Raw genomic sequence first — 17,054 nt, 5'->3', positions numbered from 1 at the left:
CTTTCTCCCTCGACCTCTCCCCCATTCATGTTCGCTTTTGCTCTCTCTCTCTTTCTTTCTTTTTCTCTAAAATTAAAAAAAATTAGGAGCTCAGTTGGCTAAGCATCAGACTTCGGCTCGGGTCATGATCTCACGGCGTGTGAGTTCGAGCCCTGTATCAGGCTCTGTGCTGACAGCACCAAGCCTACTTTGGTGTCTGTCTCCCTCTCTTTCTGCCCCTCCCCAACTCGTCCTTTCGCTCTGTCTCAAAAATAAATAAAAACATCAAAAAAATTAAAGATAAATAAAAACACTTCTGTGAATCTCTATAACATTATACACATATAAAACACTTCACACACCCACATGCACACACATACAATAATAGCCTGATGTGTTCACACCCATGCACATCCCACATCACTGTGACATCAGTTGTGGCCCTCTGCTCCTGAAGGCTTAGGTAGCTCAGTCCACATTCCAATTTTAGGGATTGAGACAAGCTCAAGGCTTCGGTTTGATGTCTCTACGTTTTGGGCGATTATTTGGATACATTGTTTTCCATTTCATGCTTCTTCATTATCATCTGTTGTCTCTCCAGGGTTATGTAGTACCTTGGCGTGCTGAACTTCACCTCTTCACAGGTGCATGCAAACTGCCATTCGTATTGACCGTTTGTGATTGTTTTGGGATGGAAGTTGTTGTGACTCCAGAGGGAGTCCTTGTGAAGGAAAACGTCACGGAGCATGATCCTTTTTTCCTCCTGGCTCCATTCATCTTCCTTCCTGTTTTAAAATAAGAAAGTGTCCCCTTTGGGTTTTTTTTGTTTTTTTTTTTTTTTTAATTTTTTTTTTTTTTAACATTTATTTATTTTTGAGACAGAGAGAGACAGAGCATGAACTGGGGAGGGTCAGAGAGAGGGAGACACAGAATCTGAAACAGGCTCCAGGCTCTGAGCTGTCAGCACAGAGCCCGACGCGGGGCTTGAACCCACGGACCGCGAGATCATGACCTGAGCCGAAGTCGGCCGCCTAACCGACTGAGCCACCCAGGCGCCCCAAAAATGTCCCCTTTGGATGCAGGATAGCAGTCCTACCTTTATCAGTGTTCCTTAAGGTCTCTGTTTTCTGTCTCAGGAACTTATCAGGATATAGTTCTCAAAGAAGCAGCTCTCATTTTCCAAGAAATATTCTGAAAAAAAACACCATTTTTCCATGCTCTGCATATACTTGTACATATACATGTATACATATACATTGAATATACGCACTTACTTCACAAAAATGAGATCATACGAACAATATTCTATAGCATTTGTTTGCACCTGTCTTCTGTATTGGGGGCATCTCTTCTTGGCAGTAGCTATAACCCTTCACCAGGTTTTAGTGGACATATACTACCCTACTGAAGGGTAGGGTAGTGCACCCTCAGACTGTTTCCAGTATTTTGCTCTTATAAACTGTATCATGATGAACTTTCCTATAATTCTCAGCACAGCTTTCAATTACTTTGGAAACTCACTTAACTGATTTCTTCGTAACTAACTTGCTGAACTGTAAGATTTTACACCCTCCGTTTATCTGTAAGCCATGTTACATACCTGCACACACGCATCTACCCACACACTGATAACGTTCAGGAGGCACTCGGTTTTATGGAGTTTAATTGTTTTCATTAGAAATATATATATTTTTTCAGAGTCTATTGAGATCATCACATTTCGTCTTGGACTTATCAACAGACATCCTAACACATTTCTGTCTCATTGGAGGAATGAACCCCTACTTGAGTTAATGTTGCTAATGCATTGCTGAATATGATTTGTAAATACTATCCTTATAGAAGATATTTGGATTTGTATTCATAATTAAGAGTTCCCTCTAGTTTTCTTATATGCATACTTTCTTTGTTGGGTCTTGATATCAAAGTTATACTGTCTTTATAAAATAATTAGGGAGGCTTCCTTAGTTTCTTTACTTTAAAATAGTGTAGTTTAGAAATCACTTTTTTTCTTGAATACAGAAAAAAGTTTTTGGTCTTTGACATACTTCTCAATATTAATCATGCTTTATTTTTCAATTTAGACTTTTCTTCTTTGGGTCAGTTTTGGTGGAAAAAAAAGTATACATATGCATAATTGGAAACCATTCTTTTTCCTAGATGTTTCAGAGTTCTGGTACAGAGATACAGTGACTGTGTTTATAATTCCTGTTTATTCTTAATTTTTTTCTTTTTCCTTCATGATTAAAGCAGTTGATATTTAGCTTATATTAAAAAAAAATTCCTGGCAGTGCCTGGGTGGCTCAGTCGGTTAAGTGTCTGACTTTGGCTCAGGTCCTGATCTCACGGTTCATGAGTTCGAGCCCTGCATCAGGCTCTGTGCTGACAGCTCAGAGCCTGGAGCCTGCTTCGGATTCTGTGTCTCCCTGTCTCTCTGCCTCTCCCCCACTCACTCTCTGTCTCTCTCAAAAATAAATAATCATTAAAAAAAAATCTTGACTTTGTGGATTAATTTTACCATTTTAATTTATTACATAGATCACATTTTCTATTTCTAATGTAGTTCTTTTTGGCTGTTTATTTCTTTTTCCTATTTTACTTATATTTTTTGATGTTCTCTCTTACATTTTGAAAGGCTGTTTAATTAACACGTTTCACCCTGTTGCTTAGCAGTGGAAGTGGTTAATTTTTGAGTACAGTTTTGACCATAGACCACTGATTTTATTAGGTTAACATTTCTGTTTTTGCTATTTACTAGATATTCTGTAATTGTGGTATTGATTTGTTACTGACTCAAAAATTATTAATGAGAGAGTTTAAATTATTAAGTGGCTGAGTTTTATTTTTGTTTCTACTTTTCTTACTAATTTCTAGTTTTGTTACATTGTTGTCAGTGGGCTGTCAGTTACAATGTCATGGGATATGCCATTTCTGTTTGCAGTAAATTTTTTTAAGTTTACTTATTTACTTTGAGAGAGTGTGAGCAGGACAAGGGTGGAGAGAGAGGGAGAGAGAGAGAATCCCCACCGTCGCCAGTGCAGAGCCTGATGCAGGGCTCAAACTCACGAACCATGAGATCAGACCTGAGCCCACATCTGACACTTAACCGACTGAGCCACGCAGGTGCCCTGTGTTTGCAGCAAATTTAATGAAGGTTTTTTTCTGTGTGTGGCTTACTCTATGATTTTCTTTAATGTTTCATGGTTTATTAAAAGGGTTGATTTTTACGTTGTAGCTTCTTCAAGAATCACCTTATCTCTAGCATCTGTCCTTTAAAGAAAACATTTACTATCTTCAGGTTTAAAAACCAGAGGTAAAATTAAAAGAGTGAGTTAAATTTTAAACAAATGAGACTCTGTAAAGATTCAGAAACCTTACCCTATACCCTCCCTCAGTGGCTGTTGTTGTAAGTCATGAACAGATATTCTAATGGGTTAAAATTAGAAATCCTGCCGAGCACATTGGACTCCTTATCCTTCTATGACACCTCATCCTTGACACTTGTCCCTGGCACTTGTCACTTGTGTGTGTGTGTGTGTGTGTGTGTGTGTGTGTGTGTGTGTGTGTAGCTGATTGCTGGCTCTTGCTGGACCTCTGGCCCCAGAGCGAGAGAGGAGTCTAAGTAATTAAGCGCATCATTGTTTACTCTTTGTGCAAATGTCCTGTGGCTCTGTGCACAGAGCTCTTCTATAGTTGTAAGAATAGACCTTCCTGTCTTTGCTGTCACTGTTTCTTTCTTACTCTGAGGTCAGGTACCAACGTTTAGTTTATGTGACAGAAGTCTAACATTAATTATGCTCTGTCACCACAGGGGCTCTGAAACTTGCGTTCTTCAAACTGCTTTCTGGCACTAGCAGAGTTTAAATAGTGATTGTTGGGGCGTCTGGGTGGTTCGGTCGGTTAAGTGTCTGACTTCGGCTCAGGTCATGATCTCACGGTCCGTGAGTTCGAGCCCCTGGAGCCTGTTTCAGATTCTGTGTCTCCCTCTCTCTCTGCCCCTCCCCTGTTCATGCTCTGTCTCTCTCTGTCTCAAAAATAAATAAACGTTAAAAAAAATTAAAAAAAAATAAATAGTGATTGTTTTCTTATGGTGACATCTTTTTCCCATTAAATGCCCTATTCTGTCACCATCTCACCGACCCTTTGTAGACAATTGTAGTTTCTGAACAATCTCATGAATTAACCTAAAATTTTCACCAGATTTGCTTTGAAAGAATGGCATGATTTTGAATCATTGGAAGTTTTAAATGGATTATGTACATTGGATTGAAGGAGATCCTCGAGGTCGCGTAGGAGTTTCATAGAAGATGGTTTCTTTTGTCAAAGGTGTGTCAGAAACAGTAGGTTAAACACAGAACAGGTGATTTGACTGCATGTCAGAATCCTTCAAGTGCATGGTGGTGAATCTTTTTTAAAGGAGAAGTGGAGATACAGGGGGAAAGCAGAAGGTTTCAGACTTACTAGTCATCTACCCTCCCATCCTTTTTTCCAGGTAACATTTTAATTAATTGTATCTGTCTATGTGCCTATTACAGTTACCGGGGTGTATCTCCTAGTATTTTGTGCTCCATTTTCAGGAAAACTGGTGTGCTCTTAACTTCTTCATTATAGAGGTGAGAATGTTGAGCTCTAGGGAAATTAAATGATTTAATCTCCTGGCTAATTAAATGCAAAGAGTATTAGAGCCCAGGTGAGGCAACTCCCAGGACACTGGTTTTTCCATTATCCTTTATTATTTCCTCCCAATATGAAATGTAACTTTCTTCAAGATGTATTCTTTCTAATGAGCTGTGTTTTGTTTCAGTCCCTATTAATAAATATCAATTCTTTCAAAAAAGTATCTCAGTTTTGTCCACGTAGGTGTGTCTATATATTTATGTTTTAAGCCAAAGCATTTTCTTCTTGATCCACCATTTCAGGGCCACTAGCAACTTCCCTTGCATTTTAACCTGGAAAATCACATAACTGTGAAGTCTGCTCTTTTTCTTTTGCAGCGGCTCTAATTAGAGGAAATCGTAAAAACTGTGCCCAATTTTCTGGCTCCCTGGACTGGTTGATCAGCCGATTGGAAAGACTGGAAGCTTCTTCTGGTATGTTTTCTGATTATCTCCTTGTCATGATATATCCTTCCTATTTTCTCCTGTTTTATGTCCTTTAAGACATAAAAGCAAATTGAAGATAAAAACAGAGCGTCGGTGCAATGTAAGTGTTTTCCTTTTAATAGGTTGAAGTTTTTACTTATTAACAAAATCGGTTTTTTTTTAAGTTTATTTATTTTGAGAGAGAGAGAGAGAAAGAGAGAGTCAGCAGCAACAGCCAGGGAGGGGCAGAGAGAGAGGGAAAAAGAGAATCCCCAAATAGGCTCTCTGCTGTCAGCACACAGAACCCAACGTGGGGCTCGATCTCGTGACCATCAGATCATGACCTGAGCTGAAATCAAGAGTCGGACACTTAACCAGCTGAAACACCCAGGTGGTCCAGTCGTTGGTATTTTTCTTAGTTATTTCTGAAAAGCAATTTTACGATATCTTGTTCATTTACATTAAAAAAAAATGAAGCCCTGAAAGCTTCTAAAGAGCCAGAATTCTCATTCTTTTTCAAATCATTCATTCCAAATGTACTATACAAACAAACAAACAAAAAAGTGGTTTGGAACTTCTATTTTTGGCTTGTGTTCAAAGGATTATTTGGACAGATTTGGAAAAAAAATTAGTTTTCCAAATCACACAGCATAATATTTTATTTTAAAATGTTCCAGTAGGGGCGCCTGGGTGGCTCAGTCGGTTGAGTGTCTGACTTCGGCTCGGGTCACAATCTCACCGTTCATGAGTTCAAGCCCTGCATCGGGCTCTGTGCTGACAGCTCGGAGCCTGGAGCCTGCTTCGGATTCTGTGTCTCCCATCTCTCTGCCCCTCCCTAATCTCTCTCTCTCTCTCTCTCTCTCTCTCTCTCTCTCTCTCTCTCAAATAAATAAACAAAAAACTTTTTTAATGTTTCAGTAGATACTAATAAACTGTCTATATAATCATAAAATAGTTATAAGCACTCAACCTGATTTCTCCCTCTCTAACATAGTAAGTATGTTATTCTTATTTTGGTGTTGTATAAACTTAACTCTGATAACCAGGGCTTCCTGAACTTATCCAACACCACAGTTTGTATCAGCAACACCCCAGACTGAAATTGGTTGCTTCTTCCTCTCTTTGCAAAGTATTTTATCAGCTGCCCTTCTATACCACCGATGCCCCTTTACGTTACTTATTTTTTTTCTCTCAGTCTCCTACACGAGCAATGAACGCCTTGAAGCTATAGACACGATTTCATTCATCTTTGGGTTTACCATCCCATCTGGCACCTAGTGGATGTTGGACAGTTTTTATTAAACAAACGAAGAAATGAATGTATGAATGGATGTTTGGATTCACTTAAGAACATACCTGTCAGTACAGAAACAATTTCATGACTCTTGCATGAGAAAGACCCATTCAAGGATAGATTTGTTTGTCGGAATGGAATGAATAGGAGAACAGATGGTTGTGGTCAAAGGGGGTAATTTTAAGTCTCCGAGTGAAGTTTTAATGATGAAGGTTTAGGAGGAAGAGAAATTTGAGTCACAGACTTTGAGTTTTAAGGCATTGCTGGATTCTTGGGTGGCAGATATAAAGAAGGAGATTGTTGAGCTAAAGTAGGTGCAAGAATTGTAAATGAGAGCTTTCATGGTATCACAGCACCAATGGCATGACTGTGGACCAAGACAGAATATCTTGAATAAGGAGAAAACTGAATAACTCTCAGGAGTATGATCAATTGATGGTTAACAAGGTGATGGCATATTTTTGGGGGCCCCTGAGTGGCTCAGTTGGTTGAGCATCTGACTTTGGCTCAGGTCATGACCTCGCAGTTGACAGGTTCGAGCCCCGCACTGGGTTCTGTGCTGACAGCTCAGAGCCTGGAGCCTTCTTCAGATTCTGCGTCTCCCTCTCTCTGCCCCTCCCCCACTCATGCTCTGTCTCTGTCTCAAAAATAAATAAACACTAAAAGGAAAAAAAAGGTGATGGCATGATTGCATAAATGGATAGGTTCTTGGGTCAACATGTCCAGAATTGTTGGCAATCTTCAGTCGATACATAAAGGTATGCTGACCCCTTTTTCTAGCCATGGGGAGGATCTGGAAAGAGAGAGAGCCCAGCAACCTTCAGGACAGTATTAATGTTGGGTTAATCAACTGCTTCACTTGAAACACACACACACACACATACACAGGGGCCCCTGGGTGGCTCATTCAGTTGAGCGACCAACTCCTGATTTCGGCTCAGGTCATGATCTCACAGTTCATGAGTTTGAGTCCTGCATCAGGCTCTGCGCTCACAGTGTGGAGCCTGCTTGGGATTCTCCCTCTCTCTGTCTCTCTGTCTCTCTCTCACAAAATAAATAAATAAGCTTTTAAAACACACACACACGCACAGAAAAAAAAGTGCTCAGCAAAAAAGGAGAGAGACAAGGAAAGAACAGAATGGAGCATCCTTTAAACTGAGCTAAGTAGAGCCCAGTGTCTGGAGTCTTCTGTTTGGTTGTTTATAGGCACATTCCCACTGGATGCAAATCACTATTTGCAGTTGTCTTTGTCCAATCCAGCTGTTGGTCACAGGCATTTCCACTTCACGTAGAAGCCCCCATGCTCTCAGAAAATACAGTGAAAGTCAGGAGTAGGAAGGACCCTTGGAAAATGCTGAACCTAACATGTCACCTTAAAGGAAAGGAAATTGAGGGGTGCCTGGGTGGCTCAGTCGGCTGAGCGTCTGACTTTGGCTCAGGTCGTGATCTCACGGTTCATGGTTTTGAGCTCTGTGTTGGGGTCTCTGCTGACAGCTCAGAGCCTGGAGCCTGCTTCAGATTCTGTGTCTCCCTTTCTCTCTACCCCTCCCCCACTTGCTCTCTCTCTCTGTCTCTCAAAAGTGAATAAATATTAAAAAAATAAAAATGCTCTCTCCCTCTATCTCTCCCTCTCTTTCAAAAATAAACATCAAAAAAATTAAGGGAAAGGAAATTGAGGCATAGAACATTTAAATGAATGATTGTAGATACTAGAATTAATTGTTACAGCAAAGATGAAACCCTAGCTCATAATCATACGTCAGACTTGAAGTATGTTCACTATGCTTTGTAGCCTCCTAGTTTGTACATCTCTGAAATATTTTTCACTGAAACAAATTTTCTCTATTGTCCTTACATTTATGCTTTTAATGAACTACTTTTCTTCTTAGAGAAGGTACAATGTTGCTTAGTTTTTAGAGACAGTAACAGTAACGATATGCATATCATTAGATCATACCATATACACACATGCATAAGATAAATTTATTTCATTCGTACGTAACTGTTTCCTGAGTGCTCATATATGTATCATCTTACTCTCAGAGACTGCTGAACATGATCACCTCAGCTGATCTGTTTCCAGCTGCACTGCTAGTCTCTGTGTCTGTATGTGAACAGTAGAGCAGAGCGAGGGGTAACCCTAGGAACTTAAGGTTTCCTTTAGAAGAGGTCAGTGGACAGGGGTGCCTGGGTGGCCCAGTTGGTTGAGGGTCCAACTTTTGATTTTGGCTCAGGTCACGATCCCAGCGTCGTGGGATCAAGCCCCGTGTTGGGTTCCATGTTGAGAGTGGAGCCTGCTTAGGATTCTCTCTCCCACTCTGGCCCCGCCACCTCCCCAGAGCTCATGTGTGAGCATGCTCTCTCTCCTCTCTCTTTCTCCAAAAAAGGGGGAAAAAAAGTCCAGTGGACAAAAGTCAAATTGGTATGGACTCAAATGGAAATCTGATGAAGATCTGAAAAGGCCAGCCAAAGGTTGTGTTAATGAAGTACCTTTGTCTGGTACCACCAGACTCAGACCTTGAGAAAAGGACTGGAGGTTTATTTGGGAAGGGAGTCACTGTGAGACTCGGTAGAGAAGGGGTCAGAGAGGGTGTGTTGACAAGCGAGTTACCACCGTGTGTAGCTGGAGCTTTTCCCTTGGGGAATTCTGGGAAACTGAGCCCTACAGTTCTCCCACCTGAGGGCTGAGACAAGATGTTTACAACCAACTTTTCTCTGTCACTGAGCAGTGCTGCTCCCAGGGGGTGTTAATTCTGTGGCTTTTCCAGCTGCCGCTGTGATCAGAGCAAATCCTCAAGCAAAGAAATGCAGAACTTGGCTGCTGGAATTTCACTGAATGCAGAGTGTGAGGGTTTGATCAGGGCCCTGGCAGTGTCTGCTCCCCAGCCAACCACTATTTATCTCCTTACATGTTAGCAAGTCTCAGAAAGAGCGGTGGACACAACCTTTTGTACACATTGTGCGTCATCAAAAGTTGACTAGTATCTCTAGTGCCTAAGGCTCTATCGGAGCATCGGTAAGAACAGCCACTATGAATTTCTTGAGAGAACAAGAGATAAAGTAGACCTTTCCCCAGGCTTCATGTGTGACTATGTCTCTGGGCCAAATTTAATTGAAAAGACAAAAGATTTGCACGAGCAAGTCCAGTTGATTGAGTTGATGTATTTCTGAAGGCCGGGTTCTCCTTAGGATGTTCTTAGCACTTGGAACGCTATTTGGGAACTTCAAGGAATAGTTGACTGAAATGGTCTGCCGGTCAGGGGGCTGCATAGTTTCTCTGAGTCTTACTTTTGTACAGTGTATCCCACACATAGCTTTGCAGGGATGAACGTGGTCTTCTTTGAGATTCCTGCCTATTGTTCTCCACTCTGAGTAAGTCCCATGAAGGGAGGTCCCTCTGGGTTTCAGCAGAAGAAGGAATCTTTCAGGGGTCTTGAATTGCCTAAGCTTCATGCTCACGTACCATACAGCATGTGGTACCTAGGAATATGATAGTTTATTTTTTTAACCTTATTTATTTATTTATTTTGAAAGAGAGCGAGCTCGAGCATGTCAGCACAAGTGGAGGAGGGGCGCAGAGAGAAGGAGAGAGAGAATCCCAAGTGGGCTCCGTGCTGTCAGCACAGAGCCCAACATGGGGCTCTATCTCAGGATCATGACCTGAGCCAAAATCAAGAGTCAGATACTTAATGGACTGAGCCATCCAGGTGTCCCGAAATACAATCGTTTAAAGCTTCCAAAGATGTCACAATTATTTCTTGGAGAGCATAAGCTCATCATTTCTCAAAGGCAAAAATGTGTAACCTGTGAATAATCTGTCCCAGAATCTTGTGTGCCAGGGTCCTCCCCCTAAACACGTACTTAGGTATGAACAATCGAGTTAGAAAATGCAGGAGGTCACAGGATATTGTTCTCCACTGTTGGCAATGCGGAGATCATAGCTAACCTTTTGGAATGATACCAACTGTTTAGGCAACACTTAATGATATCACAGAAAGGGACGGTTTTCCAGGAGGTAGCTTTGAAGAAGGCAACTTCAGCCGTTGGTTGATTCAGATCTTTCAATTGTGCAGAAAGCCAGCTATGGGTATAGCCAGGACATTGTGCACCTGACTCTTACAAGAAACATTAAATCAGAATCACCATGATATTGCAGACTGTGTAAAGACAACCTTTTGTGATAGCTGTTGGGGTCGGTACCCATTGACCCTACCACTCCTTCATAACTTATTCATTCATTTACTTCTGTGACTTCGTCTAGAGCTCATTATAATGACTGGTGTTTTTAATAATGATCTGGGTCATTACAATATGTAAAATCATGTTTGATGCTAATGGGTCATTTAAGACAGGGAAACTGAGTGTACATTTCCCAAGATATTCACTCAATGTTTGAAATAATGTATTAGCGGTTAAAGGTTACTAATTTAATAGTTAGCTAAGTCCCTGGTCACAAATTACTCCTTTTTGAAGGATGCTGGAAACGTCCACATACAGCCTTTCTACTTCCTTTCCCAGCAAAGCATTAAGTTATGGCTGGAAAGAAAAGGAGGACAGAGAGCGGAGAATCTAGATTTGGAGGGCTTTTTTTTTAATCTATTTTACCAGCAGTGTGAAAAGTGGGGGGGGGGGAAGTCCCTCAAAGTAAAGTCCAAATGAAACAGAACATTCCTTTCTGAATGAGACAGGTGATCAAAATTGCTGGGTTACCCAGAATCTGTATCCATTTCAGAATGCGTTTCTAAAAGCCTGTGTGTGGGATAGATGGCAAATTGTGTTTTCAGAAAATGGTTTTTTAGAGATGGAAAAAAAAAAATCTTCAACTGTCTCACATTTGGGAAGAACACTGTAGTGCTTTGTGGCATAGCGCTGATTGATTTTATTATCTCTTCCCACTTATGCTCATTTAACCATATGACTCATTTCTGGCACCTGATGTTAAAGTTTGAAGGAGGCTGGAAGGGACCGGGCTCAGGATTTCATAGACAGGTGGGGTCTGGTGGCCTTGTTCCCGGGTGGTGGCCCTCCAGGTTGTGCAATGGATCTGCAATCCTCTCCTGTGTTTTGACACTAAATAGGAAGTTCGGATTCACGGTGGGCTTTTAATTCTTAGATCTGTTTGCCATGCTTACTTTGCCTTTTTGGTCTGTTTGACAATCCTGCCTCAGTGGTCCATGAACGTGTGTTGTCCTCGGAGCGTCAGCTTCTCAGATAGGTCCTGTGGCGGGGAGCATCAAAGGCAGGCTCAGTCTTTGTCACCCAGTCTGTTTAAGGAGTGGGGAGAAGGAGAGCCTCAGTCCAAGAGTCACAGGGGCCATAGCGCTGCTCACTCCATTTCTGCCAACATGGCGGGAATGCCGGCCAGGGCTTTCCACCGCCGAGAGGAGTGTAACTTAACAGAGATCATCTCCCCAGGCTCTGACTAACCAGCCTCCTAAGGATTTGGGTAAGGAAGGTATGAAAGGTTGAAAGCCCAAAGTCAAAGTCAGTTGGTACCTATATTGGACACTTCCCTGCCCTTGGGGGTGTCTGTTGTTCTCCCGACATTCCATACTGACCCCAGTGGCCAGCAAAGGGCAAGGAATTGTCCTAAGGCGATGGGGAGAGGGGTTGATAAGTGAAGCTTGCCCACATCTGTCCCGTGGACGTGCTCTCTCTCCAGTCTACATCCCCCCATCCAGCCTCCCACGAATTCACGAGAGCTTTTGTCCCCTGGGGGTGTTTTTGGACAGTTCCTGGAATCCACACTCCCATCCTGCTTCCTTAGATCCCCCGGGGTTGCTGTGCACGTAGGAGCATTGGCCCCTTTTGCTGATGTTATTTCTTCCCACACACAGCTGGTTAGATGCCACCCTCTAAATGTCTGCTTAGCTGAAGAAGAGAAGAGGAGTCTAATCTCAGAGAAACTATGTTTTCTGGGAAGGGCTTGCTTGAGGAAAGCCTCTTATTAAAAACAAAATCACAGCCAGTGATTTCTTCCTTTGACCTTGACTGTTTCTTGTCCTCTCTGGGTACTAAACTTATGTTTTACTGTCATGGACAAAAGTGAAGGTTCGGCTCGTATGTGCTGCTACCAACAGATGGCTGCTTAATGCCAGTGTCTGCTCTGATAGGGTTTCGTTCCTACCACGCTGGATATTAAATACTTTTAGCATCATCTTTGGTGAAATAATTGTGCTGTGTCACTTGCTTTCCATCATGCTTGAAGTCCGGGGACCCTATCATGGCTTAAGGACTTCATCTAGAACTGAGTTCATTAAAGTTTCTTTGCATCGTGTCTGACGTAGCTCAGTTTTCTCAAGTCAACGTGCCTCTTGATTGAATCAAGCCTTTTGTTTTAGTGCCTTGGCTTTTAAAGTGGGTTCTACTCACTCGGGCATGGTAGTCAAAAGAAAGAAGCCAGTCACTACCCACCTGAGGGGTTTATCTTCGGTGTCAAGGCAGGATGCATCACAGGTGTCCTCCCTTAGCGTTGATGTGATACAGGAAACATAATCTTGATGGGTCGTGAGCTCAGCCGCCTGGGTGCCCGCCGGAGGCACCTGCACTGGAGAAGGGAAGTGGTGTTAGGTCTCAGGGTATAGTTGATGCGGTAGGAACTGACGTCTCAGCTCAGGCTGTCTCATGCCTCTGGTCTCCTAAATGGGTTTCCTACCATTTCATCAGCAAAGACAGGGTTGAGTGCTCACTTTGGCATCACACAAACTAAACGTGGAAAGACACAGAGAAGATTAGCGTGGCCCCTGTGCAAGGGTGACATGCAAATTCGTGATGCGTTCCATATTTTTATGGGTTAAATGGGCGGTGGGCATTAAGGAGGGCACTTTTGGGGATGAGCGCTGGGGTGTCATTTGTAAGAGTCGAATGACTGGGTCCTACTCCATAAGCCATGACAATTCTGTATGTCAGCTAACTTGAATTTAAGTTAAGGGGCGCCTGCGTGGCTCAGTCGGTTGAGCGTCTGACTTCAGCTCAGGTCATGATCTCAGGGTTCGTGAGTTTGAGCCCCACGTCAGGCCCTGTGCTGACAGCTCAGAGCCTGGAGCCCGCTTCGGATTCTTTGTGTGTGTGTGTGTGTGTGTGTGTGTGTGTGTGTGTGTGTGTGTGTCTCAAAATAAGTAAACATTAAATTCAAAACAAAAGAAAACAAAAACAAAAAACAGAGTTGAACTCTGCCAAGACTACCTCATCAGAAATGGCAGCTCACTTTTTAATCATCTCTTGTTTTCCACATACTTTTATACTGTGTTAAGGAGAAGCAGATAACTTTTAAGATTGATTACAAGGATGGATTCTGAAATGGACTGCTTAAGTTCCAAGCCCAGCTTCATCCTTTATAGCTGCACGACTCCAACCCTTTGTGCCTCATATTTTTGCCTGTAAAATGGGCATTGCCCAAAGGACTGTTAGTCGACACATTTCATTGCATTAAATGAATAAAAATGTCACAATAAGAACCTAACGCCTTTTTTTTTTTTAAATAAGTAGCCGTTGTTAATAACTACAAGATTATTTGCATTCTCTTAAAAGGGCATTTGCATTATAGAAATAAACTAGACAGGTGTTCTGTGTTCGGCAATAAAACTAGGGAAAACTGTTGAAAAGTCCAGATGAAAAGTGTGCCTCCAGCACGCCCCACGGGTTGCTGTGGGATTGGGGCGGGGGGGGGGCTGTTAGAAATTTGATGCCAAATGTGTACATGAACGTACTCTGGGCACCATGCAAAGACCCTCAGCCAAGAGCTTCTTATAAAAAACACTTGTGCAAACCGTTGAAACATACAAGGAGTAAAGTGATAAACGATGTTGCAGATCATACGCTGGATTCTTTGGATCAGACAAGATCTGAAACGAGAGAGCCTGACTGCTGTGTGACCACAGGCAGTGTCAGAGCTCCCTGATAAAACTGCATAATTCAGTTTAGAGAAATACGGTTTTTTTTGTTATGGTTTTGTTTTTCCCCATGTTGTGATGGCTCCGACTCAGGATGAAGAATTGCAGGTGGAAAAGCTTAATATTAGCAAGCACTTACCTTTTACTGGGTGCCAAACAGTGTTCTGAGCCCCTTAAGTATGTTAACTCATGGGCCGTCTGGGTGGCTCGGTCCGTTGCGTCCGACTCTTGGTTTCATCTCAGGTCATGGGTCTCAGGGCTGTGGGATTGAGCCCCATGTCGGGCCATGTACTGAGCAGGGGGCCTGCTTGAGATCCTCTCTCTCTCTCTCTCTCTCTCTCTCTCTTTCTCTCTCTCTCTCTCTCTCTCTTCCTCTTACTCCTTCATTTCCTCCCTCTCCCTCTGTCCCTCTCCCCTGCTCACATTCTCTCTCTTAAAAAAGAATAATAAATATATTAAGTCTCTAAATCCCCACAATAACTCTATGAGGTAGATAGCCTCAGTATCCTCATTTCACAGATGGGGAAGTGAGGCACAGTACAGCTATTTTTTCAGGGTCATACAGTGTGGAAGCAGCCAAGGCAGAACTCAAACTTTGGCCTTCTGGCTCTGAACTTGATCCCCTGTATCCCTTCATGATATATGCTGCTCAGGTACAGGGAAGCAAAGGACTGAGTGTGCCCTTCTGTGTTCTTCCAAGGTCATGAGGGAGAATATCTCCTGCATGTAAACGAGTAAGCTCTACTGACCTACGTCCTAGAGTCTCTGAGCTGGGAGTGACTTCTGGAGTATTCCAACCCAGCCAGCCCCTCTTGGCCATCACAGCACCATGTCTCCCCTCTCTCTCGTTTGTTCTCTTGAACCACACTATGTAATGGAGGTTTAGACACACATGATTTAAAATACTAGTCTTGGGGCACCTGGGTTTCCGTCACTTGAGCATCCGACTTCGGCTCAGGTCATGACCTCGCTCGCGGTTCATGAGTTCGAGTCCCACATCGGGCTCACTGCTCTCAGCACAAAGTTTGCTTCAGATCCTCTGTCCGCCTCTCTCTCTGCCCCCACCCCTGCTTACGTTCTCTCTCTCTCTCTCTCTCTTTCTCTCTCTCTCTCTCTCTCTCTCTCATTCTGTCCCTCTCTTAAAAGTAAGTAAACATTAAAAAAATGTTACTCTTCACCACGTGACAAAGTACGTTCACGTCTTCGGGGAGTATTTTCTGATGTTTTCAGGCTTGGAGCAAGTTGCTCAGTTTCCTAAAATTGTATCCATCTTTAAATGCATCTCAAGGTGGACTCTTCTCTGTACATACTGTTTCATGTCAGGACCACCGACCATTCTGCACATAATGCCCTGTGAGAAACTGGTGCGTTTTTGGGGCGCCTGGCTGGCTCAGTCGGTAGAGCGTGTGACTGTGAAGTTCAAGCCCCACATCTGGTGTAGAGATTACTTAAAAAAAATCTTTAAAAATAAATAAATAACTAAATAGGATTTGTGGGTTTTGTTAAACAATGTGTAACTTTTCTCTTTCCCCTCTTCCACACGGACCAAGTACCAGAATTAGGTTATTCTGTGCACATTTCTTTTGTGCTTATTGGAAATGATGCCCCTGGGTTGTCTTCTTCTTCTTCTTCTTCTTCTTTTTTTTTTTTTTTACATTTATTCATCTTTGAGAGAGACAGAGCGTGAGCGGGGGAAGGGCAGAGAGAGGGAGAGGGAGACACAGAATCTGAAGCAGGCTCCAGGCTCCGAGCTATCGGCAGAGAGCCCGACGCGGGGCTCAAACTCACGGACTGTGAGATCATGACCTGAGCCGAAGTTGGACGCTTAAGCGACCAAGCCACCCAGGTGCCCCAACCCCTGGGTTGTCTTCGTACAGCAGGAGACCTCCCCCCACCCAATTGTATAGAGATACAGTTGACACACTTGTGGTGTAACTTTAAGGTATACAGCACGATGGTTTGGCTTAGGTGATTGTGAAATTCGTACTCCAACAGATTTAGTTTGCATCCATCATCTCACACACACACACACACACACACACACACACACACATATATAATTTTTTTTTAAGTAAAAGGAACTGAACCAAAAAGACCTCCCCTTGTGATGAAAACTCTTAGCATTTACCCTCTTACCCACTGCCTTGTGTAGCACAGGGCAGAGTTGGCTTATCCTCAGCATGTGGTAGCTTATGCGGCTAGTGAGCACCGATCTTTATCCAATCCTCTGCCGCCACTCCTTGCCTCTGGAAATCACAGGTCTGATCTCTTTTCCTGGAGGTTTTTGGGTTTTTTTGTTGTTGGTGTTTGTTTTTGTTTTTGTTTGAGATCAGACAGTGGTTGTCTTTCTCTGGCTGACTTACTTCACTCGGCGTAATCTTCTTTATCCCCTCATCCATCAGTGGACACTCAGGTTGTTTCTGTGTCTCAACTCTTGTAAATAATGCTGCTGTGAATGTGGGGGTGCAGATGTCTTTTCGAGTTAGTGTTTTCATTTTCTTGGGGTGTATTCTCAGAAGTGGAATTACTGCATCAGGTAGTGGTTCCATTTTTAATTTTTTGAAGGCCCTCCATCCGGTTTTCCAATAGCAGCTGTACCAGTTTACGACCCCAGCAACGGTGCACGAGGGTTCTGTTTTCTTCACATCCACCCCAGCATTTGTTGCCTCTTGCCTTTTTGATGACAGTTACTCTAATGGGCGGGAGGTGATATCTCATTGAGGGTTTGATTTACTTCTCCCTGATGCCTAGCGATGTTGAGCATCTTTTTATGTATCTGTTGGCCATTCATATATCTTCTTTGGGAAA

General features: G+C 42.8%; 1 protein-coding gene and 1 non-coding gene across 3 annotated transcripts in view; both read left to right on the top strand.

The window, feature by feature from the left end:
• The window catches only part of RYR2 (ryanodine receptor 2), a 754,822-nt gene that overhangs the window by 393,306 nt on the left and 344,462 nt on the right, over nt 1-17,054 (top strand). For both annotated transcript variants that reach the window (XM_049646094.1, XM_049646095.1), the window contains one exon: nt 4,974-5,069. In XM_049646094.1, coding sequence (XP_049502051.1) covers nt 4,974-5,069 — 96 coding nt within the window. The remainder of the gene's footprint in view (nt 1-4,973; nt 5,070-17,054) is intronic.
• On the top strand, nt 13,036-13,142 carry LOC125933612 (U6 spliceosomal RNA). Its single transcript, XR_007461026.1, has one exon. It is a non-coding gene; the product is annotated as a U6 spliceosomal RNA (small nuclear RNA).

The sequence above is a fragment of the Panthera uncia genome, chromosome D2 (assembly GCF_023721935.1).
Source record: "Panthera uncia isolate 11264 chromosome D2, Puncia_PCG_1.0, whole genome shotgun sequence".
Taxonomy (NCBI): Eukaryota; Metazoa; Chordata; class Mammalia; order Carnivora; family Felidae; genus Panthera; species Panthera uncia.
The sequence above is the reverse complement of the archived record's forward strand: the minus strand, read 5'-3'. Positions and strand labels throughout refer to the sequence as shown.